Source organism: Lepidochelys kempii, chromosome 3 (assembly GCF_965140265.1).
Source record: "Lepidochelys kempii isolate rLepKem1 chromosome 3, rLepKem1.hap2, whole genome shotgun sequence".
NCBI classification, from domain to species: Eukaryota; Metazoa; Chordata; order Testudines; family Cheloniidae; genus Lepidochelys; species Lepidochelys kempii.
In genome coordinates this window covers 60,872,643-60,899,830 of record NC_133258.1, presented here as the reverse complement: position 1 = coordinate 60,899,830, position 27,188 = coordinate 60,872,643, and the positions used below count along the sequence as shown (strand labels likewise).

Below are 27,188 nucleotides of genomic sequence, written 5' to 3'. Positions count from 1 at the left end.
ATGAGCATGAAGAGGGCATTAATAAAGAATTGCTTGTGCATTTCATCTTTTCCTTAGCTCTCGTACGCCATGTTTTTCTGACCCCTTCAAGTTTAATCAAGCTTTATTTACAATATTTCCTCCTAATGATGTTCTGAAAGAAGAAATGTAATTACAAAGCATAAACTCTTACTAGCTATTTTAATTGTGCCACAAATGCTCTTTGAATGCTACACAACATGTGGTATCAAACAGCTTTGTCCCCTTTGGAAATTACCCTCAGACTTTGCACCCTAGTGTCTGTTAGGTCATTAAATAGATCTGGTTGGGAACTTTTTGTTAAAGTTCTTCCTGTTGGAAAATGCTGATTTATCAAAACTGAAGCTTTTTTCAGGAAAGGGTAGATTTTGATGAAATTTGTCAAGAAACTTTTCTCAGGCCCAGGATGGAATTTCTGGTGCAGAGTGAGACCACTCCAAAAAAGCCTATAGCTCAGTGGTTAGAGCAGGCTCCTGGGTTGTAGGAGACAAAGATTCAAATCTCTGTTCTGCCCGACTAAGATCCAGAACTTGAATGAGAGTCTCCCAACAATGTGGCTATGGTCTCTCTCTCTTTCTCTTTCCTTTTCCCTCCCCTACATCCATTGGATTCTTTCCACTCTGCATAAATACTTAAATAGTAATTATACCACAGAGACAGACTATAGAACCCAGTGGTAAGAGCTCTTACTTAGGCTGTGAGAAAACTTTTGTTAGGAACGTTTCTCGGGTCCATGGGGGAATTTCTAGTCAAACTAGGGAGAACCTTACCCCTGAATAGCCAACAGTGGGGTGGTCAGACCACTCATCTAGGAGGCAGGAGACTCAGATTCAACTACCTTCTTGGACTCTGGCAGAAAAGGGATTCGAATCTGGGTCTCCCACCACCCAGGTATATGCTCTAGCCACTGGACTACTGGCTGTTCTGGGGTGTGTTCATTCTCTGTCTCGTTCCACATCAGAATGGTGACAAATTTCAAAACCTCAACATTTTTCATGACATAGAATACTTGTCTTCTGGCCAGCCCTATCTTTAAACAATCTTTGGGCAGCTGCAAAAGGCAATCAGTAAATGCTTATGTAGGTGCATAATTATAGTAATTTCCTTGCCCCTCATCACTTCTGCATTGTACAACCGTAAATGGAGTGGCAACTTCTATTCCCAATGGCATTATTTTAAAATAAACTCCCTTAAAGGCAAATAGAAATATGCAACAAAAAAGCAGATTAAGTTTTTTTAAAGTGTGGCAACTGCTCCTGCCTAATCAAGCACTAGGGTCACTGGGAAATCATAATTTATTGAGTGGGAAATGGGAACCAGTGAGGCATTAGGAAAGCTTTTTCACGGCCCCATCAGAGGATTATGCTGACTTTTACTGCATGCCAAACTAGGCTGTATGGACATTGCAATATTTCCTGCTAAAACTGTACCACTTGCTTATTCCTACAAAGATTTGTATATTAATGGGTTCCAGCTCATTACTGAGTAGAATTTGTTTCAACAGAGCTCATTGCTGACATTTGTCTAAACAACTAGGAGCTGCAGATAATGGAATCTGATATGTTGAATGAAATATTTAATACTATTACTCCACTGAGACATTCTCAGGCTAGGGCTTTTTTGAATATAAAGTATTGAAATAGTCTTGCTTTATAGTAGATTGAGTGTTTGTGAGATATAAGGTATGTATAGCTAGGTTCTGAACGACATTAATAGACTGAAATGCAAACAGTGCAGCTAAGGTTCAAACTGGAAATTGAAGTAAATGAGAGACAATAAATATAGGTGTCCTCAGCAATCAAGGTAAACATTATCTCTCAACCTATCAAAACAATATGGATGGTTTCCTCCTATTACACCAGCAAGGGGAAAACAGCAACAGAAAAGAGTGATAAAACAGCAGAGAAGTTAAAGGATGGTTTTGTATCAGGTTCTCCTCTAGAACACAAAAGGGAAATTTTGGTACAAAGTAATCAGGACATGGCTGTGAACAGCTGCTTCTTCAGTGCCTGCCTCTCTACAACTACCTTCATTCTTACATGGCAATGTTTTGTTTGTGAAATAATAAAAGATGGCTGATAAAGGATGCAGTGGGGCTCAGTGAACAGAATACTGGATTGGGTCTTGAGAGACCTGCGTTCAATTCCCAGCTCTGCCACTGGCCTGCTGGTTGACTTCATAGAATCATAGAATATCAGGATTGGAAGGGACCTCAGGAGGTCATCTAGTCCAACCCCCTGCTCAAAGCAGGACCAATCCCCAAAAAATCATCCCAGCCAGGGCTTTGTCAAGTCTGACCTTAAAAACCTCTAAGGAAGGAGATTCCACCACCTCCCTAGATAACCCATTCCAGTGCTTCACCACCCTCCAAGTGAAAAAGTTTTTCCTAATATCTAACCTAAACCTCCCCCACTGCAACTTGAGACCATTACTCCTTGTTCTGTCATCTGGTACCACTGAGAACAGTCTAGATCCATCCTCTTTGGAACCCCCTTTCAGGTAGTTGAAAGTAGCTATCAAATTCCCCCTCATTCTTCTCTTCTGCAGTCTAAATAATCCCAGTTCCCTCAGCCTCTCCTCATAAGTCATATGCTCCAGCTCCTTAATCATTTTTGTTGCCCTCCGCTGGACTCTTTCGAATTTTTCCACATTTTTCTTGTAATGTGGGGCCCAAAACTGGACACAGAACTCCAGATGAGGCCTCACCATTGCTGAATTGAAGGGAATGATCACGTCCCTCAATCTGCTGGCAATGCTCCTACTTATACAGCCCAAAAATGCCGTTTGCCCTTGTTGCCAGGAAGGCTTACTGTTGACTCATATCCAGCTTCTCATCCTTCTGGCAAGTCACTTTCTTTCTGTGACTCAGTTTTTCCGTCTGCAAAATGGGGACAATGAAGTTCACCTCCTTTGTAAAACAATTTGAGACTTACTGATGGAGAGCTAGGTATTATTAGATGTGAATTTTTTTTTCCTTTTTACATTTTTTAACTTTCTGAATTGTGAGATATTGGCCTCTTCTCGAGACAGAGTGGCCCTGATTCTTCAAGGTAGCATGCACAGGCCTAAATTTAAGGAAATGAGTGGTCCCATTAAAAGGACTTGCTGAATCAGGGTTTTAATTAGGGATAAACCTTAACCTGATACAACATGCCAAATCCTCTGTGGAAAATAAGGAAATTTTCAAAAGCACAAATGATAGTTAGGCACCTAACTTCCATTGAGTCAGGGAGTTAGGTGCTTGACTGCTATCTGTGTCCTTTAAATTTGCTCCCGAAGGCTTTCTGAAACAACTAGATGAGTACTATGGATGAGAACTGGTTCAGATAAACAAGGTCCCTGAGCCCAAATGGAAATCAAATTTGAAAAATGTCTGTTAATAATTCCTTACCTCACTTTGCATGCTTCTCTGCTTCCTGCTTTTCGCAATGAACAGAAATACTATCAAAATAACTGCACGAGTAACTTTTCCTGTGTATTCCAAATCTAGAAACTAGTATAGGATATCTGAAGAGAAAATATCTCAAATTTTTACCAACATAAATAAATTTTTGTTGTCTTACATAGGTGCTGGAACTAGGATTGCTAGGGGTGTTCCTGCACCCCTTGGCTTGAAGTGGTTTCCATCATATACAGGGTTTACAGTTGTTTCAATGGCTCTCAGCACCACTACTATACAAATTGTTTCAGCAACTCTGCTGGTTTAGTGTAGCTTCCCCCCGCCCTGCTTGAGGGTGTGAGAAGAGCAGTTCTTAGCAGTTCCCACAGACAGCGACACAGAGGCCGGGGGAACTGAATAAGAGACTGCCTGCCAAGTCCCTCTGTGGGGGCAAAACCAGGAGTCCATCTGACAAACAGACCAACCAAATGTTCCCAACTCCTGAGGCCAATCTGATCTTTCAGGGTGGTAGGACTCCTTATTCCTCCCTTCTTGAGGATATGGGTTACATAAGCAAAACTGGGGGATACATAAACAAAACTGAAGTAGAAGGCTTATTTCAAAGTAAGTGTCCACATTCAAATTTGCACCAGAATAGCCAATGATCTGAATTAAATCTGAGTTACTTATTTTGGTGCAAGTTTGTGTGTAGACCAGCCCTTAAAGAGTGGTTCCCCCCATTCTTGCTCAGTTTATACATCAAAGTTTTTTTAAGAATAGACTGCCAATCTTGCAAACTCCCCCTGGGATCTGAAAATGCAGTTAATGTCTTTTCTTCACATCACTACCGGTAATAAAGATTCTGTAGAAGAAGATTCTGCATTTGGTTGCACCTATGACACCTCTTTGTTTTCAGAGAGATGGCAAAGCTTTAATTGATTGACTTTAAAATAATGTAGGCTCTGACAGTTTGCAGTCTCCAATGTGCAGATGGTCCCCCGGACCACACAAAACCCCAGGGAAGGCAGTGGAGATCTGTACATCTTGTAAATTGCAGAACTGGAACTGAAGGTCACAATTTTGTAGGTACATGTAGTGAACCCCACACCAGCCAGGAAGGGATCCTCCTCTGGGCACAATCAGCCACAACCCAACACACTGGTTAGGCTTGTCAAGCCTGGAGATGGGTGGGTCCTTAAATGGCAGGTCCCTGCTGAGTGTGGGGTGCCACTATGAAGGAGCAAGACTGGAACTCAGAGCTCCCCAGCTCCAGAAACCTGGAATTTCTGACTGGGGAAACCTCTTGAGAGCATTGGCTGACCAGGTGCCTCATGAAAGGAGAGGGTCCATTTCTTTTCTCATTTTATTTTCTCCTTGGTTTTCCAAAGGGCTTTTGTGGGTTGCGGAAGCATTCTGACTTTTTTTATTTGGACTGTTTTATTCCTCCCCCTATAAGGGGAGCAGGCAACCTGAACAGCACAATCCTCCAGACTCTGACACAAGAGCGATACCTGGCCTCTCCTCAGCAGGGTGCCAGAGATATATAACCCAAGAAAGGACAGAATTCAGTATACTGTCCCATACTTGTGGGGACTCTGCAGTGCTAATAGGCAGAGAGGGAAATTAGAAACAAAACACCCAAATACGATTTTTTTTTACTACATAAAGGATTCTCACTATGCACAATGAAGAGCCAAGAGCTGTGTTTAAAAAAAATGCCATTTTTATATTCCTGAGTTTCAGATTACAGCGATTTCGTTAAACTGTAATTGCAGTGATTTTTCTGAACCACAAAGAATCTTTCAGTCTCTTGAAGTTCTCTCATCACTAAAAGAAAATTGGCTCATTCTGTGGATGTTCTACTTGGAATGACTCACAGACATTTCAATACATTTTGTAATTCAACATACATATACTGTATATGCTAGAAAATGGCTTGACCCTAAATCTTGGCTCTAAACAACCCCAAACCTTGGGTGTGGGAAAGTTGATCCAGCATACAAATACCTCTTGTTTTTATATTGGGCTGAACCACACCCGAACACCGCTGAATTTCTAGGTGTTAAAAAAAATCTAGTTATGAAGTTTATGGCCTACTCTTGTCTCTGGGATAATAGTAGAGCTCTTCCATTTAACAAGGCAAATAATTCCTTTTAAAAATAGCTTTTAGTTCTTAGAAGTGAAAATTAAAATAGTCATGTAATGGGGTTCTCACTCACCACAAGTGCCACCTCCTCCTGGCTGCTCAGGAGGATTAGCTCTCTTCCAGGACCAATGCCTTCCCGTGTGGTCTCGCCACCTGTTGTCCTCTTTTTCACTCCAGGAGGTACAGCTTCCTCTTCATGACTTGGCCCTCTGGCCAGGTTACTATATGGTTTCCCCTTCGGGGTATGCCCTTTCCTCAGGCCAGGCTCCTAGGGTCCTACTCTTTTCCTGGGTTACCTCCCTCCCTCTCTAATACACAGAAGGTGGCTTCAGATTTCCTCACTGCCACCCTTTCTTTTGCCAGCTTCCTGGCTTTACATTAGCCCAGCCCATACTTGTTCAGGTGAGCTTTGTCTTCCAGTGAGAGGTTGTGCCTTCAGCCTATTTCCTCATGTGGAGCCAAGCACACTAACTGGCCCTTTCTGAACTTCTTTAATCCTTTTAGGGTTGGTGTGGGATGAATACCCCATCACCGATGGTTCTGATGCAGCCTATTTAATCAGAGATGATGGAATTTGACAGAAAAATAACATGTAGCTTTAAAAAAAAACCTACACAGCAGCACAACACTTGTGTTATTAACCATCGTCTTAAGAATTGTAAATAAATATGCTTCATTCTCTGTTCAAACTCCATTAATGGGACCATGTCCTATAAAAATTACATAGTCTTAGAGTGTTGTAAATGGTAAAAAGTAATAACGTTAGTTGCAGTGTCAACACAGTCACCGATTAGAAACAAACACATTCTTTACCTATGCTACTAACACGACCCTCCCATACACTAAGGCTAGGAAAAATAAAAATTGATTTTACTGGTCATTATTTATTATGTTTGTTTGCCTCTCAGACTGATCTAAGGAAATCAATGAACTCACTCCACTTTACTTGCAGGCTCTCTGTGCTGCAATATTTCGGTTGGAAACACTTCAGGAGAATGACTGTTTAAAAACAGCTGTTTCCACTGTAACTTAAAACCACCTCAGGTTTTATAAAAGTCTGCTTTTACAAAATCTGCTTTGAGGCCCAATTCCAACTAAAAAAGTGTCCTCTACAAAGGGGCAAAGCTACAAGAGTCTTACTTTTCTGAGCTATTGCACATTCCCAAAGGTTTTAACTATTTTACTTTCAGTTGTTCCCACTTACCGTAGTAACTATTTCATTTAGGACAGATGATAAACATCAGAGTTGATAAAAGATCCGATCATTGGTACTTATTAAAGATTTAAACAGGTGCTGAAGATGGAACTTGAATATATACATATAACTGGCACTCTACCTTTGATGATCCCATCCCAGGGGTCTGGCTCACTCTCCTCCAGGCCTTAGGCTGACTGCTCCATTCAAACTGCATGCACTCTGAAGGCGTCCGCTGCCTGATACATGCAATACTCCATGTGGACTGAAAATTGTCTACAGGAGCATAAATAAAGGGTAGTGACAAATGGCAATGGATTGACTGGGCAGCTATCTTGTGGTCTGAAGAGGCTGCTAGGACTGGTCTTATGTAGTGGGAGTAAAGAGCGTATTAGTGACACCGATGATAATATCCTGGGAGGAGTTACAAACATAAGTAAGTGCACAGCTATACCAATGGGGACAGAGTGACTGGAGCCATAGAACACAAAGATATTCAGTCACTGAGCAAATTAAAGTTAATCCATCTGGGAAGAAAATAATCTCAAACATACTCGCTGTTATAGCTCTGGCTAAGGTTCCCTATTTCGATGGTCACCAGGATGCTACATGGGACACAGCCTTTTTAAGCTTACTATGTCTGAGCAGTTCTAGACTCTGACTCTATATTTGGTCTTTCAGGCATTTTCCACTTCTGTGCTGGTACCTCCTCTTGGTACGTGGAGCCCAGCTGCCCTACACATCACGACTTCCGAGTCATGCATGCATGACCCCTGAAGAGCTCCACCCTTTGAGGAGCCTTAGTTTGCTATTTAACTCTTTGAGAACTATGTCACAGTTAAAGCAAGGGACACAGACTTTGCAAAGGAATTTATAAACCAGATACTCTCTCCTCAGACAAAGCACAAGAGATATACAGATCTATGGAAAACAACAACCAACAGCTGCATACAAGACCCTGCTTTCAGTTTTTTCAGCCCTCCTGAGAGCTTTTAGGGTCTTAGTCAGTGTCCTCCAGGACCTTTCTGCAACAGCCTCTCCTCCTGCCCAGTCTTGTCTTCTGGTTCTGGTCCAGTTTCTCCTTGCTAGAGAGACCCTCCCTTTTAACAGCAGTTTCTAACAACTTTGTCTCTTCCCATCCTTCCCCACAGGTTTTTCCATTCACCAATCCTCTGTGTTTGTTACAGTGGACAAGAGTCATTAGCTAGTCAATAGTTTTGGGGCACTAGTCTTCAGTGCGCAACTAGGCCCCTGGATCCATCCTATGATGAATGTGGTTGTGCCCTTCTTGGGCTTGACGAAACAACAGCAGCTCTTGACACTTGTACTCTTTGGTTAAGTATCAGTGATTGGGCTATCTGTAAGCATTCTCTGCCTTCCTGCAACCCCTCAGGACCAAGTTAACTCTTTGCACCCATGTAGCAGACAGCAGGATAATAAGCAAACAGCGACAAAATATTCATAAAATACAGACATCTCCCACCTTCTTCAAAAATACATCAGGGAGGGGGGACAACCTCAAACAATCAATGGGAGGGAGAACCCAGGGAACCTGTAATGCAAAAAGAGACCTATTGGTGATAGTGGACAGCAAATCAGAGTTTGCAATGTAATTGGGCTGTTTGCACAATTTTGGGCTGAATATGCAAAACATCATGATGTGGAGAAGAAAGGCATCACTAAACACAGTGCAGTTCAAGTGCTCCCAGAGCTGGAATGTTGCATTCAGTTTTAATCACCACTTTACCAGAAATATATTAACAAATTGGTGCATAGAAAAGCAGCAAAAATTAATGGGTGGCTGACTTTCATGGAAAAATTCAAATGGCTAATAAAGTAAAAAATGTAAGACGTGAGAAGGGACATAAAATAATAATGGGCATGTACTCCTATTTATCAGGGCTTTTTAATGGATCAGAATATCATCTGTACATCTTGAAAATATGTAGTAACAATGTGCTATTCATTAGTTGCAAAATGATTAAGAAATGCTTTCTAAATTCTAATCTTCATTAAAGTGCTTCCAATTGTCTCCGGATTTTTTTTGTCCCTGAGCCTAACGGCAGCTTCAGTGATTTGGCAGCCACAGATGTGCTTCCAAATGTTGTTTTTCACAAAATGGTCCTTCAAAAGACAACAGGTTTTGGCAACAATTTCATGAGAAGTGAGAATAAAGACACATAGCTGAGAAGGGTAGTAGGTCTCCTTGCTGCCTCTTTGTTCCTTCCAACTGTCAACAATTAATGCAACCAGATCAACTGAGGTGAAGAAGCAAAGTAAACTCAGAAGCAAAATAAAGAGGTGAAAGCACTTATAGGAGCTTGTTCACCAGAGTTCAAATCTTTAGTGGAGTTCTTGCAGATGCTCTTCTCTTGGTTTCTGTCATATTTGCTCCTGTGGGACCCTCAATATCCATCTTCCTCCTGAATCCTACATTACCTACGAGGCACAACTCTCATTAAGTTAGCCTGAGTAAGGAGTGCAGGATATGTCCCTTAATTATGGGGGGGAGGGAGCACACACAATAGCAGGTTGTATAAAGGTGAACCATCATGAAAAACTGAAGCAGATAGGGTGGACTCTTGGATGGTTCACTTTAAGCTGATCATGCATTCACAGTGTTTCTCCCTAGTTCTACAATTGTGTAGAATCAGTGTATAGGTGAATGTTTACATGTTAAACAGGTACAATCAAACTCACTGAATGATCTATATGAATACAGCTGCACAAGTAGCAGAAGAAGTTAATGCTGGTGATAGGTGTTGGATGAGGCATTTGTATTTGGTCTTGTCACAGAGCTCACCAAAACCCAAGAAATGCTAACTTTCTTTTCTGTTAAAAACCATCAGGGCACTTTGAATGAAACAGGATCATTAGCTTAGCAGTGACGTGTGGTTCTTGCTATTCTTTCCAGCATTATTGGAAACTAATGAATGAGTAAACAAGAAGTGTCAAAAACATTTACAGTGATATACATGACTGACATGTACTTCTTTATACTGCTTGCTTGAATTATTGCCTAAAGTGATTCTCATGCTATGGTACAAATTTGCTTAAACAGATTTTCCTTCTCATTTTGAGGTAAGAATTAGAAATGTCAAACACAATCCTCAAGTTTATACTGGAGTCAATTCACTGCTTGCAGCTTAGGATGTCAATTTTATTTTATATAGTTACTTGGGAAAAAATGTGAAATGGAGTATTCTGCACAAAAATATAAAATATATGTGAAAATGCTTATAACTGTACCTTAGTTTAAACGACATAAGAATTTGGAATCAGATAGTATTCATACCATGCAGGAATTTTCTTCTGCTTCTATTAGCTAATATACCAGTATACTATTTAAGGCATGAGTATCACTCATTGATATCCCTCTTGCAAAAAGATCATGCAGTAACACCTGGCCAAATTTCTGTCTTTTATGGTATATCCCTGAACTGCACATAAAGTGCATGCAAATATATAGTATATAATAGTCATGAAAATTTACCAAACCACGCACAAAATCTACTCACATCTCCTTTGTTATGATTGATAATGAAAAGCTAAGTTATTGCACTCATTAACAATAAACATAATTTCTTGGCTGGGGTGTGTGAGCAAATAGTTTTGCAGAGCTGAAGTAAAAATTGTTGGTGCCATAGCCAGGGAAAATATAAGTGCTTCATGTTAAAAATGTTGCTCCAGGACTGCAAAACACAATCAACTCTGTGAGTATAGAATCATCATATGGAGATAGGTATTTTAGACCAAATTAACATAGTAACTTGCATAACATGACTGCTTGGATGACCACCTTCTGGGATTTATTCAGACATCTGCTACCTGAATAAAGGGAATAGAATTTTGACAGAATTAATATTCCTCAATTTGTGCACAAGGCAGGTAGATGTTGCGCTGAGAGTCACATTAGAAATCTTTAGATGAGGGGGTCAAACTTTCAGTTTGCACACTGGGCCTGGCTATTTGATGTTTTTCTGTGGCACCCAAGATTCAGATTCAGATTATTTTTATTGTTAAAGCACTCAGACACTATGCTAGGGGCCAGAGAGGCAGATTCTACAGGATGAAAGCATTCTTTAATTTTTTCTGAGTTCTTAAAGTTGTGAAGGTAACCCTTGAAACCTCAAGAGAGATCCTGAGATAAGGGAAGCTTTGCACTGTATCCAGTACAGCTCAGTACTTTAACTGTATAATCTGTCTTTTAAATAGGTAATTTCAGGATATTTTAATCTCAAGAGCAACATTTTCAGATGAAGATTTTTTTTTAAAGTTAATAAGTTCAACTAAATTTGTCATAACAGCTTGCTCAGCCTTACCCTAGACTATAATCTTTTATAGGAATTCACCATACACCCTATTAAGGATGATTTTTTCTCATTATTTTAATGAAGGATTTACAGTAGAATCAACCATTAATGCTAACCGAGGTTATGTTCAGCAAGTCCCCTGTGCATGTATGGGAGAACAAACCCCTTGGAGTAGAGTTCAAACCAAGATCAGGGTAATTTTAAAGAACACAGATATAAAGATTGTTGATTCTTCTCTTTTTTTAAATAGTGTGTCACAAGCCTCTTTTAAAAAAATATGAATTGAAAATATTGTCAAACTCTTACAGTTGCTTTAAAATAGTTTCAACCAAGATAAGATTTCTGATGTTAAATCAGTCCTTTAATTAATTATTTACCCAACTGTAATTCCTGTCTTAGATATTTATGTCCCAAATTGGCTGCTTACTGAGTTCAGAATAATTGAATAAGGTCTTGAATGAACTGATAAATATGAGTAAATAAGAATCCCAGCAGTTAATATTTTTCCTTATAAAGCAGAAGTAAAATCATCCATTAGTCCACAGTTCCCAAACCAGATAAAAGAATTTTAAAGCCTTATTTATTTATACTTTCCTGTCTACATCAATAAGATACGAAAAATGAATTAGCCACTTCAGATACTGTGGCTTTTTAAAACTAGCTAAAGCAAACTGGATTTTGGATTAAATAATCTTTTTACAGATATCTGATATTAATACTGATTTTGCAAACCTAGTTATTTTGGAACAGTGAAGAAACCAGAATCAGTTCATCACTGGTAAGTTGCCAAATAGCCTAGATCATGATCTTTCACTGATGTCTTTTAAGCAAGTGATATTTAAGGATCTAGTCTCCTCATGAGAACATGATTAAGAGTTGCCCTACTGGATCATACCATGGTCAATCTTGCCCAGTATTCTGTCTCAGACAATGACCTGTACCACAGCTTCAGAGGGAGCATACAGAACAGGGCAATTATGGAGTGATCTATCTATTCCTGGCTTCTGGTACTGTGCGATAGTAAATTATAAAGCATTTTTTTCATTTTGATAATGAGTAGTAATCCATTATCTACTGAAAGGGAGAGAGAAAGCTTACTAAGCAATTAATTGGTAAGGTAGAATTTCCCCTTGTATTGTATGCCAGGACATACAATAGATTGGAGTGTTAGCCATAACTGCAGTTCAAGAAAAACAAATCATGTAGATCATGTGAAAAATATGAAAATATACTAAACCACAACACTGACAAGACTGTTAACAACAAGATAACACCAATGACCATAACTGGCATTGTAGGTAAAACTTTCTGGTCAATGAAATAGTCTTTGGAGAAGAAGCAGATGCCATTTCAGCAACAGTGAAAAGGGAGTTTTTTCTTTAGTAATAATTTCTCTCCTGTAAAACAGGACACAGCCATTAATTCTAATACTGGAGTGTCTCCTTCCTTGCCAGATGGAGAGATACACAAAACTGTCAGCCAACTAGGTGGCTATTGGATGGATCACAGTGTCCATGAATTCTGGAGAACCACAATTTCAAACCTCTAAACAGCTGTATATTAAACTATTAGGCTTTTATGTTACCACTAACTCCGTGCTATAAAATAACTCTGAATATATTGAACTGTTAGAAATACAGTTTACCAAGCTGCAAATTACAATATTTATAATAAAATCTTCCCATACATAAGGAAGGGCAGATTGTCATAGTAGAGGAGTGGACTCACCACTGGCACACCCCTCCATGGCTGTGCGCAGCGATAGCAGGTTCTCCTCATCGATCACCTGTTGACAGCTGCTCCAGCCCTGCTGTGGTCCGCCTCTTCTCATGTCTCAGCCCTCCAGACACCTCACTTTAAAGTCTGACCTTTCTGAGGCAACAAAGTCCAACAAACAATAGTTCTGTAGCCTCAGTCAGAGTCTTTGGCCCAAGTCCCAACACTATAGCCCTTCCATGACTGGTCTCTGGGATCTTCAGACTACCTTTTCCAGTGGCCAGTAAGGAAACCCAGACTCTCCTCTCTGGGTCCAGCACGCAGGGACCCTGTAAGAAGCAGGCAAGGTCTGTCTATTCAGGCCCACTGCTTCCTTCCGGGTCTTTTTTCTACCTCAGCCTGTCTACAGGCCTTTTCCCTCTAGCCTCTTCCTGGGCTCATTGCATATCTGAGTTCCTCTCAGGCTCCCTCCTTCCTTCAGGGCAGTGGCTCACAGGATTCCCCACTGGAGATCTCCAAGAAATCCCAAATGAAAAGTACCAACTTAAACCACTTCCATCTATCCCAGACTTGAACTTTAGTTCTTCACAAGTCTTCCCTAATACTCTGCTCCTCAGCGGAATGATGACATCTTAGGGCTGCCTCCCTGGAGTCTTACTCCTATTTTGAGACCCACCACAGAAGTGAACTATCTTTTTCCTATCAGGCCACTCTTAGCAGTCAGGAACTCCCAATCTCCTCTCTCCCTAAGTGAGCGGTTTCAGTTCTTTTAAGGAAACCTGACTCCTTTCCAGATTGACCTGATAACTGACCGGCTTAATACCCCTCTAGGTGCCAGGAGGTGGGTTAATTGTCCTCTAAGGCTCCTGGTAACTCAGCATCAATGTGGGATTTATGCCCCATCACAGGCACCCATGTGCTTTTTTTATAGAAGAAAAATTATCAGGCAAGAAGAAATGCCTCTTCTCCTGGCAAAGGAGACAGCTAGTAACCCTAATAGTGAAGACATAGCTAGAGATCAGTGATGTGCTACCACAAGTTTTTAACAAAGGACTCCATAACAACAAAAAATAAAGTTCTGCCTCAAGTGGTGACATGTGACAGACCCTAGTTGAAATACCTTTCCCCACTCCCAAATATCCATCAACTCAACACTCCTACTGCTGTAAAAATCCATCAATTCCATAGTAATTCCCACTCCCCAGAAAACAAATTCACACTCAACCTATTCATAACCCATCAACTTCAAAATTTTGCCATCCAGGCTCTGGCTGGGGGGTGGATTGTCAGGTAGACAGTGCTGTTTGGGGAATGAGTGCACTTTGGTTCTTGAGCTGGGTAGGTCAAACCTGGCTGGTGAACTCCCCTAATGTGCAGGGGGCGGGAGAAGGGGGAGGAAAGATTGTATCATGGCAGGTGTATGGGATTATTCCCTAGTGATGGAAAGGAAAACAGGGATCAAAGCTCCTTCCCAGTACAACCTCTTTAGTCTCTTGGCTCGGTGGGCATGCAACAGCAGATAGAACAGGTCAGTGGCTACACAGGGCAGCAATAGAAAATTGCTTCCATCTCCTCTGTCTTATATGCGACTGGAAGGAGAAAATATGTATCCTGTCCTTTGTGAGACAAGATGCAGCTAATGGCATTTTTTACAAACACTCAGTAAGTGGAGTGAAAGGTAGCATCTTGAACTGGTAGTTGCCCAACTGCTGAATCCGCACACTCTCTCTCAATTACAGCTTGAAGTACTGAGATGACTTGCATTTTGCCATTTTTCAAACTCTAATTTTCTTAAATTGTCCCCATTTTTTCACTGAAGCAAAAGCATTTTGAGGAAAATACTATTTCTTGAGAAAACTGATCAATTATTGGGTGTGATTTTTTAGCAATTTATTCTTTCTTTTCTGCTCATGGGGGGAGTGGAGATCTTTAAAAAGTTTATACCAACTCCCTTTTGCTTTGTTGAATCCCAAGCAGATTGCGAAGAGCTACACAAGGATCTCACAAAACTGGGTGACTGGGCAACAAAATGACAGATGAAATTCAGTGTTGATAAATGCAAAATAATGCACATTGGAAAACTATACATGTCAAACTATACATGTCAAATGATGGGATCTAAATTAGCTGCTATCACTCAAGAAAGAGATCTTAGAGTCACTGTGGATAGTTTTCTGAAAACATCCACTAAATGTGCAGCGGCAGTCAAAAAAGCAAACAGAATGTTGGGAATCATTAAGAAACGGATAGATAATAGGACAGAAAATATCATATTGCCTCTATATAAACCTATGTTATGCCCACATCTTGAATACTGTATGCAGATGTGGTTGCCCCATCTCAAAAAGGTATATTGGAATTGGAAAAGGTTTAGAAAAGGGCAACAAAAATTATTAGGGGTGTGGAATTGCTGCCATATGAGGAGAGATTAATAAGACTGGGACTTTTCAGCTTGGAAAAGAGACGACTAAGGGGGATATGTTTCAGAGTAACAGCCGTATTAGTCTGTATTCGCAAAAAGAAAAGGAGTACTTGTGGCACCTTAGAGACTAACCAATTTATTTGAGCATAAGCTTTCATGAGCTACAGCTCACTTCATCGGATGCATACCGTGGAAACTGCAGCAGACTTTATATATACACAGAGAATATGAAACAATACCTCCTCCCACCCCACTGTCCTGCTGGTAATAGCTTACGTAGAGACTGTCCAGTTTGACCATCCACAGCCTCAGAAACAACTCTGACATCATAATCAAAAAGGCTGACAAAGGAGGTGCTGGCGTCATCATGAATAGGTCGGAATATGAACAAGAGGCTGCTCGGCAGCTCTCCAACACGAGTTTCTACAAGCCATTACCCTATGATCCCACTGAGAGTTACCAAAAGCAACTACAGCATTTGCTCAAGAAATTCCTGAAAAAGCACAAGATCAAATCCGCACAGACACACCCCTGGAACCCCGACCTGGGATATTCTATCTACTACCCAAGATCCATAAACCTGGAAATCCTGGGTGCCCCATCATCTCAGGCATTGGCACCCTGACAGCAGGATTGTCTGGCTATGTAGACTCCCTCCTCAGGCCCTACGCTACCAGCACTCCCAGCTACCTTCGAGACACCACTGACTTCCTGAGGAAACTTCAATCCATCGGTGATCTTCCTGATAACACCATCCTGGCCACTATGGATGTAGAAGCCCTCTACACCAACATTCCACACAAAGATGGACTACAAGCCGTCAAGAACACTATCCCCGATAATGTCACGGCTAACCTGGTGGCTGAACTTTGTGACTTTGTCCTTACCCATAACTATTTCACATTTGGGGACAATGTATACCTTCAGATCAGCGGCACTGCTATGGCCCCACAGTATGCCAACATTTTTATGGCTGATTTAGAACAACGCTTCCTCAGCTCTCGTCCCCTAAAGCCCCTACTCTACTTGCGCTATATTGATGACATCTTCATCATCTGGACCCATGGAAAAGAAGCCCTTGAGGAATTCCACCATGATTTCAACAATTTCCATCCCACCACCAACCTCAGCCTGGTCCAGTCCACACAAGAGATCCACTTCCTGGACACTACAGTGCTAATAAACAATGGTCACATAAACACCACCCTATACCGGAAACCTACTGACCGCTATTCCTACCTGCATGCCTCCAGCTTTCACCCTGACTACACCACACGATCCATCGTCTACAGCCAAGCTCTGTGATACAACCGCATTTGCTCCAACCCCTCAGACAGAGACAAACACCTACAAGATCTCTGTCAAGCTTTCTTACAACTACAATACCCACCTGCAGAAGTAAAGAAACAGATTGATAGAGCCAGAAGAGTTCCCAGAAGTTACCTACTACAGGACAGGCCTAACAAAGAAAATAACAGAACGCCACTAGCCGTCACCTTCAGCCCCCAACTAAAACCCCTCCAACGCATTATTAAGGATCTACAACTTATCCTAAAGGATGACCCAGCACTCTCACAAATCTTGGGAGACAGGCCAGTCCTTGCCTACAGACAGCCCCGCAACCTGAAGCAAATACTCACCAACAACCACATACCACACAACAGAACCACTAACCCAGGAACTTATCCTTGCAACAAAGCCCGTTGCCAACTGTGTCCACATATCTATTCAGGGGACACCATCACAGGGCCTAATAACATCAGCCACACTATCAGAGGCTCGTTCACCTGCACATCCACCAATGTGATATATGCTATCGTGTGCCAGCAATGCCCCTCTGCCATGTACATTGGTCAAACTGGACAGTCTCTATGTAAAAGAATAAATGGACACAAATCAGATGTCAAGAATTATAACATTCATAAACCAGTCGGAGAACACTTCAATCTCTCTGGTCACGCAATCACAGACATGAAGGTCGCTATCTTAAAACAAAAAAAACTTCAAATCCAGACTCCAGCGAGAAACTGCTGAATTGGAATTCATTTGCAAATTGGATACTATTAATTTAGGCTTAAATAGAGACTGGGAGTGGCTAAGTCATTATGCAAGGTAGCCTGTGTCCTCTTGTTTTTTCCTACCCCCCCCCAGATGTTCTGGTTTAACTTGGATTTAAACTTGGAGAGTGATCAGTTTGGATGAGCTATTACCAGCAGGAGAGTGAGTTTGTGTGTGTATGGGGGTGGGGGGGATGTGAGAAAACCTGGATTTGTGCAGGAAATAGCCCAACTTGATTGTCATGCACATTGTGTGGAGAGTTGTCACTTTGGATGGGCTATCACCAGCAGGAGAGTGAATTTGTGTGTGGGGGGGGGTGGAGGGTGAGAAAACCTGGATTTGTGCTGGAAATGGCCCACCTGATGATCACTTTAGATAAGCTATTACCAGCAGGACAGTGGGGTGGGAGGAGGTATTGTTTCATATTCTCTGTGTATATATAAAGCCTGCTGCAGTTTCCACAATATGCATCTGAGGAAGTGAGCTGTAGCTCACGAAAGCTTATGCTCTAATAAATTGGTTAGTCTCTAAGGTGCCACAAGTACTCCTTTTCTTTTTAAGGGGGATATGATAGAGGTCTATAAAATCATGAGTAGTGTGGAGAAAGCAAATAAGGAAATGTTATCTACTCCTTCTCATAACATGAGAACTAAGGGTCACCAAATGAAATTAATAGGCATCGGGTTTAAAACAAACAAAAAGGAAGTTTTTTTTCATATAACACACAGTCAACCTGTGGAACTCCTTGCCAGAGGATGTTGTGAAGGCCAAGACTATAACAGGGATCAAAAAAGAACTAGACAAATTCATGGAGGATAGGTCCATCAATGGCTATTAGCTAGGATGGGCAGGGATGATGTCCCTAGCCTCTGTTTGCCAGAAGCTGGGAATGGGCGACAGGGGATGGATCACTTGATGATTACCTGTTCTGTTCATTCCCTCTGGGGCACTTGGCCACTGTTGGAAGACAGGATACTGGGCTAGATGGACCTTTGGTCTGACCCAGTATGGCTGTTCTTATGTTCTTAGTTTTGTTCACTTTGTGTATCTCGCCTCTTTTTCCACCACCCTGTGTGTCAAAGTCACTTTTACCTTTCTCCTCCAACACAGTAAGTAGAAGCGTTGACCAAGAAAAGAAAAAAAACAACAATCCAAAAGCAACCCCCCAAAAAGTTACCATGCTAGGGGACAAGTGGTTGACAAGCTTAAGTAAATATCTACTAAATTTTATATCTGTAACTTGTCAGTATGGGTGGAATTAGCTGATTTTCTGATGTGGCTATTCAGGAATAGTAGTTCATCTGATTTATACAGCAAATGGAGTTTTGTTGAAATTTATTAATATAAAACATGAAAAAATGGTACCCCATGCTATAACCAAAACCCACGTTTAATAACTCGAACATAATACTACAGAGTGGTAAAACAGAAATTACAAGACAATTTCCTTAATGGCCCAGTTATACCTATATAACAGCAGTGTTGTTCTGTTGCAACATAATACTAATATATTTTAGCAATATAGAAAATACAGTTATGATCATTAAAATAATATGTATTACCATTTAATACAAACGTCTTTCCAATGTTACTGAAGATGTGTTTCACTGAATTTTAGTAACAGATAAAAACAGATTAAAATCGATATGAAGTAAACTTTGTGATGGGAAGAAACTGTACAAATATTAAAAATATGTAATTTATAAGTGAATCTCACTAATAGAACTCACAATGATATTAATATTATTTGATCTCCCTGAGAAAATTGTAATACATTTTAGTAATTACCCTCCAAATATATCAAAAATTCTGGATCACTGGAATAACTATTGGGCCCATATTTTAAAGTTTTCATGTTTAAGAAGATTCCTATTAAAGTAGGTAAATAGTTATGTAAATCCTGTATAAAGAAATGAAAATCCAAAAATTAGATATAATGTATGAACATTTAAATGGAATTTTATCTGTCTTACCTTAGGATTTTTAGGTTCAAGCAATTACAAAATGAGCTAAATTAATACAGGTGCAACTCTGCTAACATCAGTTGAGTTACTTCAGAGGTAATTTGGCTCAGTGTTTATGCACGTACTATTAGTGTATATGCAATGTTTGGTGAAAATGAGAAAAGGATAAAAATAGACGTAAATCAAACATTGGTTAAATCAGACATAAAAGAAATATTTTGGTTAAGTCAGAGACTACAACTGACCTAAGAGAATGGTAGTAGGCATCATGTATAGTATAGCGGTACTTAGCTAAAATTATTTTTTCTGAAAATAACAAGGCTTCTGCATATGAATATATATTTGTATTTGCACCACAGCATTGAAATCTTCGCTATACACAATTTAACCTTAACATATTGGCCAAGATTTAAAACAGTAATAAAATAAAAACATGGATGCCTACAGTTAGGCTTGTGAGTCCATATTTAGGCACCTAAATAAATGATCTGATTGTCAAAAGTGCTGAGTATTCAATAGCTCCTACTGAAACATACAGAAACTGCTGGATGAGCAGCGCTTTTGAAAGTCATGCCACTTATTTATGTGCCTAAATATGGATTCATGAGCCTAACTGGAGCATTAAATTTTTTTAAATCTTGGACTTAATCTAAAAGTTCATTTTACTTACTTATTCTAAATATCACATAAAAGGACTTTGCTGCTCAAATTCCATTCATGTAGACAATGTAATACACAGGAGTTTCCATAATAAAACCCAACATTTACCCACAGTTACTACACACAGGGGCATTCAAGATATCACTCTTTTCTATATGAAGAATGGAAAAACAACCACATTATCTTAGATATTGTTGTTTAGTATAATCATTGAAAGTCTTTCAATAGTGACCATTTTCATGCTCTGGTTTTTCCACAGCTGTAATGAATATACTGCTAAAAAGAAGCCTGGCTGTTTTAAACAATTTGCATTTGAGATGAGTTCAAAAGAGCACCCAGTCTCCACATATAAACAGAAAACAATGGGAATTCATCAGCAAGATGAAGAATAATTTGATCAAGGTTCTGCAGAAATTTGCTTTTTTCTTCTCCATCATAGTCTGAGCTTGAAATGTTACCTTCTCCTGTCCCCTTCTGAAGAAGCTGTTCCAAAATCATGCAGAGAGAAAAAATATTCTCATATTGGGTAATATTATACTTGGCCTCGATCTAGAAATAAAGAAAGAAGTGCATAAGCATAAACTGAAAATGCTTTTACAGTCCATCAACACAGAAGGTACTCCAGAGAATGTTGTTAAAATTTTTAGCAATGTTTATTTTGATATAATTGAGGATAAACCTACAATTAGTTACATTTCCCCACAAAAAATAGCCTTTTTATTATACATGCCACCCTCCAAGCAATTAAATATATTTTAAAATCCAAAGCTTACCATTTTCCATGGTAAACAGTTTGAGAAAGCTTATTTTTCCACTTAGCCACAGAAAGACCATGACATACTATGATACATGGATGTACCAATCAAAATCAATGCAGTGGTACCTTCAGATCAGCTTTTTAAAACAAATACATTATAAACTGAATAAATCTTTCCTTAAACCCTCAGATACCAAATAACATAGTGTTAAGCACTCCTAGTTTTACATGAGAAATGAGGCAATTTAGCACCAAGGAATTAGACATAATAATGCACAATTGGTTTTTCCATGGAAAAACTAGTCTTGAAGGCTACTGAATCTCTCTCAGGCTACAAGATTGGACATGGAAAGACACCACCAGTTGTTATGATGGATTATTTCTTGATGTCCATTGAGACATTACCACTCGTTCTCCTGGACCTCTAGCTGGCATTTGATACCACTGATCACTAAGCTATTCAGAATCTATCTTGAGGGCAGAAATGGCCTTAAATAGAATGGTTCCTCTCAGACTGAACCCTGAAATTTATTATACCAACTGTCCATCCTCCTCCAAAAGCCTTTGACTTTCTCTCACTTATTATTCAACGTCTACATACACACTTTTCATGGAGTATGCAGTGGTAGTGTCATCTTTAATTAAAATAGCTTAACAAAAGAAAGACTAAAGGGTGACATTATTACAGGCTACAGGTACCTATATGGGGAACAAATATTGAATAATGGGCTCTTCAGTTTATCAAAGAAAAGTATAACATGATCCTTTGGCTGGAAGTTGAAGATAGACACATTCAGATTGGAAATAAGGCACAAATTTTTAACAGGAAGTGTAATTAACCATTAGAACAACTTACCAAGGGCTGTGGTGGATTCTCCATCACAGACACTTTTTAAATTAAGATTTTATATTTGTTTAAGAGATATGTTCTAGGAATTATTTTGGGGCAGTTCTATGGCTGGTGTTATAAAGGAGATCATACTATATGATCTCTATGATCCTTTCTGACCCTTGGAATCTACGAAGCTCAACACTGCTTCTTCAGACCCGGCAAGATTAAAAAGCCAAGGGCATAAAGGGGAAAACAAAAGGATTGAAACATCACAGAATGTGAAACTATACGAGATAAACCTGAGGCACAAAGGATAGGTGGGTACATGGAGTTACAGTCAAGGTTTGTGTTGGAACCTTACTCAAGTTTGTGCAGGAATCTTAAGTTCAAATTCTCTCAGTTTCTCGCATTTAGTTTCTCCCTCCCACCCCACTCTAATATAACATTATATTAGTGTTATAAAAGGATAATACATTCTCAACCATAACTCCCAGTTATTGTCCTGGGAGTTGCATAGTCAGGACTATATCTTGAATATATTGTTCACTGTTTTTCTTCTAATACCAAAGCTCTCCATGGGACATCTGCAGGATTGGTGAGAAAAACTTTGACCTCTGTTTGCTGATACCTTGGAAACTCCACAAGCGTGAACTCATGGAGTTTTCCTACTGCGGATTTGGGATATCACAGTCATTGATTTAGTGAGGGGAATGGGGACACAGATTTAATTGGTTGTATAATTTTAAAAAAATGACCTGTGATTTATTACAAGTGTGGTCATCCCCCTCCCCCCACCCCAAGACAAATGAAAAGAAATGTTACAGAATGATGAACTAAGGAAAATGAATGTGTAGTTAAGGTACTTTGGAGGTCTGTGTTCAACTCCAATTATTCCAAATATTTTCTGTGTGACCTTAGCCAAGTTACTTAGGATGGAATTTTCAAAAGCATCTAAGTGAGTAAGGGGCACCAGTACCATTGCTTTCAATTGGATTAGTACTCCAAAATCACTTTGACAATTTATACCTTCAAGTCAGTGGGCCTGCTATGGGTACCTGCATTGCCCCACAGTATACCAACATTTTTATGGCTGACTTAGAACAATGCTTCCTCGGCTCTTGTCTCCTAACAGGAGAGCGTTGTGGCTGGGGGCAAGCAGCTCCCAGGCTGATTGAGGAAGCAGCCTCAACTGTGGCCACGCCCCAATCAGGGCCCAGCTGGCCCTTGTAAGAGGGCAGCGGGCTAGGAGCAGACAGACACTCTCTCTCTAGCCTTTGGAGAGGGAGGGACCTGGCTGCTGCGGAGCGTACCAAGGTACCTGAGGTGGAGCAGGGGTGGGGGAAAGCCAGAGGAGCTGGGGAGCTCTGACCTGGAACCCAGCAGGCTGAAGACCTAGCGTTAGGCCAAACAGGTGCTGGGGTTTCAGGGGGCAGCCCAAGGGTACGCAGAGGCAGCAGGTCCAAGCCCTCCTTGCCGGTGATGAGTGGCAATTATACTGCAGTCCGCATCAGTGAACGGGGGCTAGATGACTGGCAGTAGCCAAGACTGAGGCAAGGTGGGGATGGGGGCAGTGGGGTTTCCCGGGGAGGGGAGACGCACCAAGACTGCAGGGGTACTGCAAGGGGCAGAAACCCAGTGGAAAAGGGCACTGGGGTCCAGGAGGGACATACGGTCCCAGCAGTAGTGAGACATAGGCCCGAAGAGGACGATCCAGAGCTGGAGAGCTAATTCCCGAGACGACCAGCAGGAGGCACCACAGGGGTAAGTCTCACCACTGTTACACGCCCTTACTCTACTTATGCTACATTGATGACATCTTCATCATCTGGACCCATGGGAAGGAGGCGCTTGAGGAATTCCACCAGGATTTCAACAATTTCCACCCCACCATCAATCTCAGCCTGGACGAGTCCACACAAGAGATCCACTTCCTGGACACTACAGTGCAAGTAAGCGATGGTCACATAAACACCACCCTATACTGCAAACCTACTGACTGCTATACTTACCTACATGCCTCCAACTTTCCTCCAGACCACATCACACGATCCATGGTCTACAGCCAATCCCTCAGACAGAGACAAACACCTACAAGATCTCTAATAGCATTCTTAAAACTACAATACCCACCTGGTGAAGTGAAGAAACAGACTGACAGAGCCAGAAGGGTACCCAGAAGTCACCTACTACAGAACAGGCCCAACAAAGAAAGTAACAGAACGCCACTAGTCATCACTTCCAGCCCCAACTAAAACCTCTCCAGCGCATCATCAAGGATCTACAACCTATCCTGAAAGACGATCCCTCACTCTCACAGACCTTGGGAGACAGGCCAGTCCTCCCTTACAGAGAGCCCCGCAACTTGAAGCAAATACTCACCAGCAACTACACACCACAAAACAAAAACACTAACCCAGGAACAAATCCTTGCAACAAACCCCATTGCCAACTCTATCCGCATATCTATTCAAGGGACATCATCATAGGACCCAACCACATCAGCCACACCATCAGCGGCTCATTCACCTGCACATCTATCAATGTGATATATGCTATCATGTGGCAGCAATGCCCCTCTGCCATGTACATTGGCCAAACTGGACAGTCTCTACACAAATGAATAAATGGACACAAATCAGATATCAAGAATTAGAACATTCAAAAACCAGTAGGAGAGCACTTCAGTCTCCCCGGACACTCAATAACAGACTTAAAAGTGGCAATTCTTCAACAAAAAAACTTCAAAGATAGACTCCAACTAGAAACTACAGAACTGGAATTAATTTGCAAACTGGACACCATCAAATTAGGCCTGAATAAAGACTGGGAGTGGCTGGGTCACTACAAAATTAAATTTCCTCCTGCTGAAACTCAGACCTTTTCATCAACTGTTTGAAATGGGCCAGGTTGATTACATTGGCCTCATTAGCATTACAAAAGTGATTTCCCCCCCTCCCTTGGTATTCACCCCTTCTTGTCAACTGTTGAGAATAGCCCACTTCCACCTTAATTGAATTGGCTCGTTAGCACTCACCCTCCACTTGGAAAGGCAACTCCCATCTTTTCATGTGCTGTGTATTTATACTTGCCTACTGTATTTTCCACACCATGCATCTGATGAAGTGGGTTTTAGCCCATGAAAGCTTACAACCAAATAACTTTGTTAGTCTCTAAGGTGCTACAAGAGTGCTGATACAGACTAACTAAGGTGCTGATACAGACTAACACAGCTACCCACTCTGAAACCTTTCAGTTTTTAGAAAATCCTACCCTTAATGTCTCAATGCCACAGTTCCCCATTGGTAAAATGGAGAGAATACTTCCCATTGTCATACGGGTGTTCTCAGGATAAATTCATTAATGTTTGTGGGGCACTCAGATACTATGATGTTGGAACACATCTAACCACCTAAACAGAATACTGGAGTAGAGGGGTTCACAGATGTAACAAAATGGAAGGTGATTCAATCTATTTTAAAGGAGTTTTTGTATTTCTTTCTTTAGCATGATCTAGGTTGTATGCAATACAACAAACATATATGGAGTCAAGTCTCTTCAAGACGCCATTTCCTTGAATTTTATACAAGATGCTTGTGTAAAAGAGCATGACAATATAGACATGAAGTGCAGTATGTAAAATCTTGTGACCTATATCCACAGAATGCTGTCTTTCTTGAGGGACCACTCTCATAGTAAGGTTTTCTTCACTCCGAACATTATTTACAACTCTTTTCCTCTGCTGTGGAAAAGAGAACAGGTACCTGCTATTCATATTCATCATATGTGGTCGGATAGTTTCCATTCATGTTTTAATCCTGGAGGTGTTTCCAAAAACATCCTTAACAATATATTGTAAAAATATGTTCATTTGTAAATGTACTGAAATTCTAGAGCAGAAAACACTGGTATTCTTGAGATATTTTGTACAATTTTCAAGAGTGACTAATAACTTTAGGTGGCTCTATTTGAGTGTCCAACTTAAATGGACCCAATTATCAGAAAATGTTGGGTGTACCTGCGCTTTGAAAATCAGACCCTTTTTAGGTGTATCAAAAATGAAGTCTCCACAAATCAATTTTCACTTTTGAAAACTCAGCCCATAATATACATAATATGGTAATGTTTTAGTAATTGCATTTTCTATTACATTACAAAACATATAACAATTTAAATGAGCTATAATGGAAATATCAATTTTATTGTACAATTACATGTTTGTTATTGTATCATGTTGGCAAACATATTAACCCGAGGCCATCACTAATTAAATACAAATGAATAATTATATACAGATTTATAGGCAGTTTATCATACAATTGAATTCTGTTTCTGAGGATGATGAATCCAATCCTGCTCTTACTGCAGTCAGTTGCAAGACAAGTATTGAAGGATCACAACCTAAAAGAGTGACAGAGAAAACTTTTGTGGTTTCTCATAAAAGAGTTAGCCACCAACCTGGAGATCATACCAGATTTGGCCCACCCAAGGAGACAGGTAAGCTGGGTAGTCTCTCCCTATTGCACGCTACAAACCCTCAGGAGAAACAGTCCAAATTTGTTTAATAAACTATTACTGTTAATGGCACATACTCAGAAACCTGCCCAAACCTAACCAATTAAAACTTCTAACAACTATAAAATGAGGATTCTTTACAGATTTGTAGAGTCTAAGGCCAGAAGGAACCATTGTGATCATCTAGACTGGCCTCCACCATAATGCAAGCCATTGAGCTTCTGCAAAATAATTCCTATTTAGTTTAATTAATAAAGCAAAGGTTTTGATTGTTTATTTTTATGCAGTTGCTTAATCCAAACTGGCGGATGTCTCTATTATGGGAAACCAAAATTACAAGAAAGAAACATTTCCTCTCTCCTATATGACAATCACCAGCTGGGATGACACTACTAGAAAGTAAAAGCAGAAAGATAAATTCGTAATCAAAACAGATTCTTAAATGAAAAAATCCAAATTTTTTGCCATTACTAAATAGCGAGGGAAGTCATCTTTGTTGAATGAGGTCATATACCAAGGTGGTGATTTGTTACAAGCACGACAACTGTATCTGATATACAATTATCTCTATATGCAAATTGCAGTTTTCAATTCATTGAGGGCCTTCTTAGGATCATTATATATTAGAGTATCTGAAATCCTTAGGCACTGGGTTTATTAAAGTAAAATTTTAAACCCTTCTTATGACCAGCATGTGGAGTTGCCTTTCCATTTGGTATTAGGCTGTCAGGAACAAAAAGAAACTATAAAAGAAAATGAAAAGGCAGCGTCCTGCTTAGTAGCAAAACCCATTGTTTTTTTCAGTACTATCTTGTCCTGAAAAGACCATAATTATGGTAGTTAGATGAATGAAGTTCCTAGCTAGCTGATTCTTCTAGCTAAAACAATAGCCAGTAGGAAACCAACTTTATACATGAGAAAGTATAGAAATATGTTTAGTAAGGGTGGAAAAAATGGTTTGGATCTCTGGCTATCCAGATGTTCATATGCATACAAGCAGACCTCAACCTCTAATTTCTGACTGTTTGGGCTGTAGCACCAAATTTCATAATGGCACAGATCATGCAGCAATAAATAGTGTGAAATAATACTTCAATGAGAAGAGAAAGTTACTCACCTTGCAGTAACTGAGGTTCTTCGAGATGTGTCCCCCGTGGGTGCTCCACTCCCAGTAATGGTGTGTCCCGGCGCTGTTGATCGGAGATCTTCGGTAGCA

General features: G+C 40.3%; 1 protein-coding gene across 1 annotated transcript in view; it reads right to left on the bottom strand.

Annotated features, from left to right (window-relative positions):
- Nucleotides 1–20,136: 20,136 nt before the first annotated feature.
- Nucleotides 20,137–27,188, bottom strand: part of MEI4 (meiotic double-stranded break formation protein 4) — a 132,430-nt gene continuing 125,378 nt past the window's right edge. Inside the window, exon 5 of the mRNA XM_073336649.1 lies at nt 20,137–20,420. Within this exon, the coding sequence (XP_073192750.1) occupies nt 20,169–20,420 (252 nt within the window). The 3' untranslated portion in view covers nt 20,137–20,168. The remainder of the gene's footprint in view (nt 20,421–27,188) is intronic.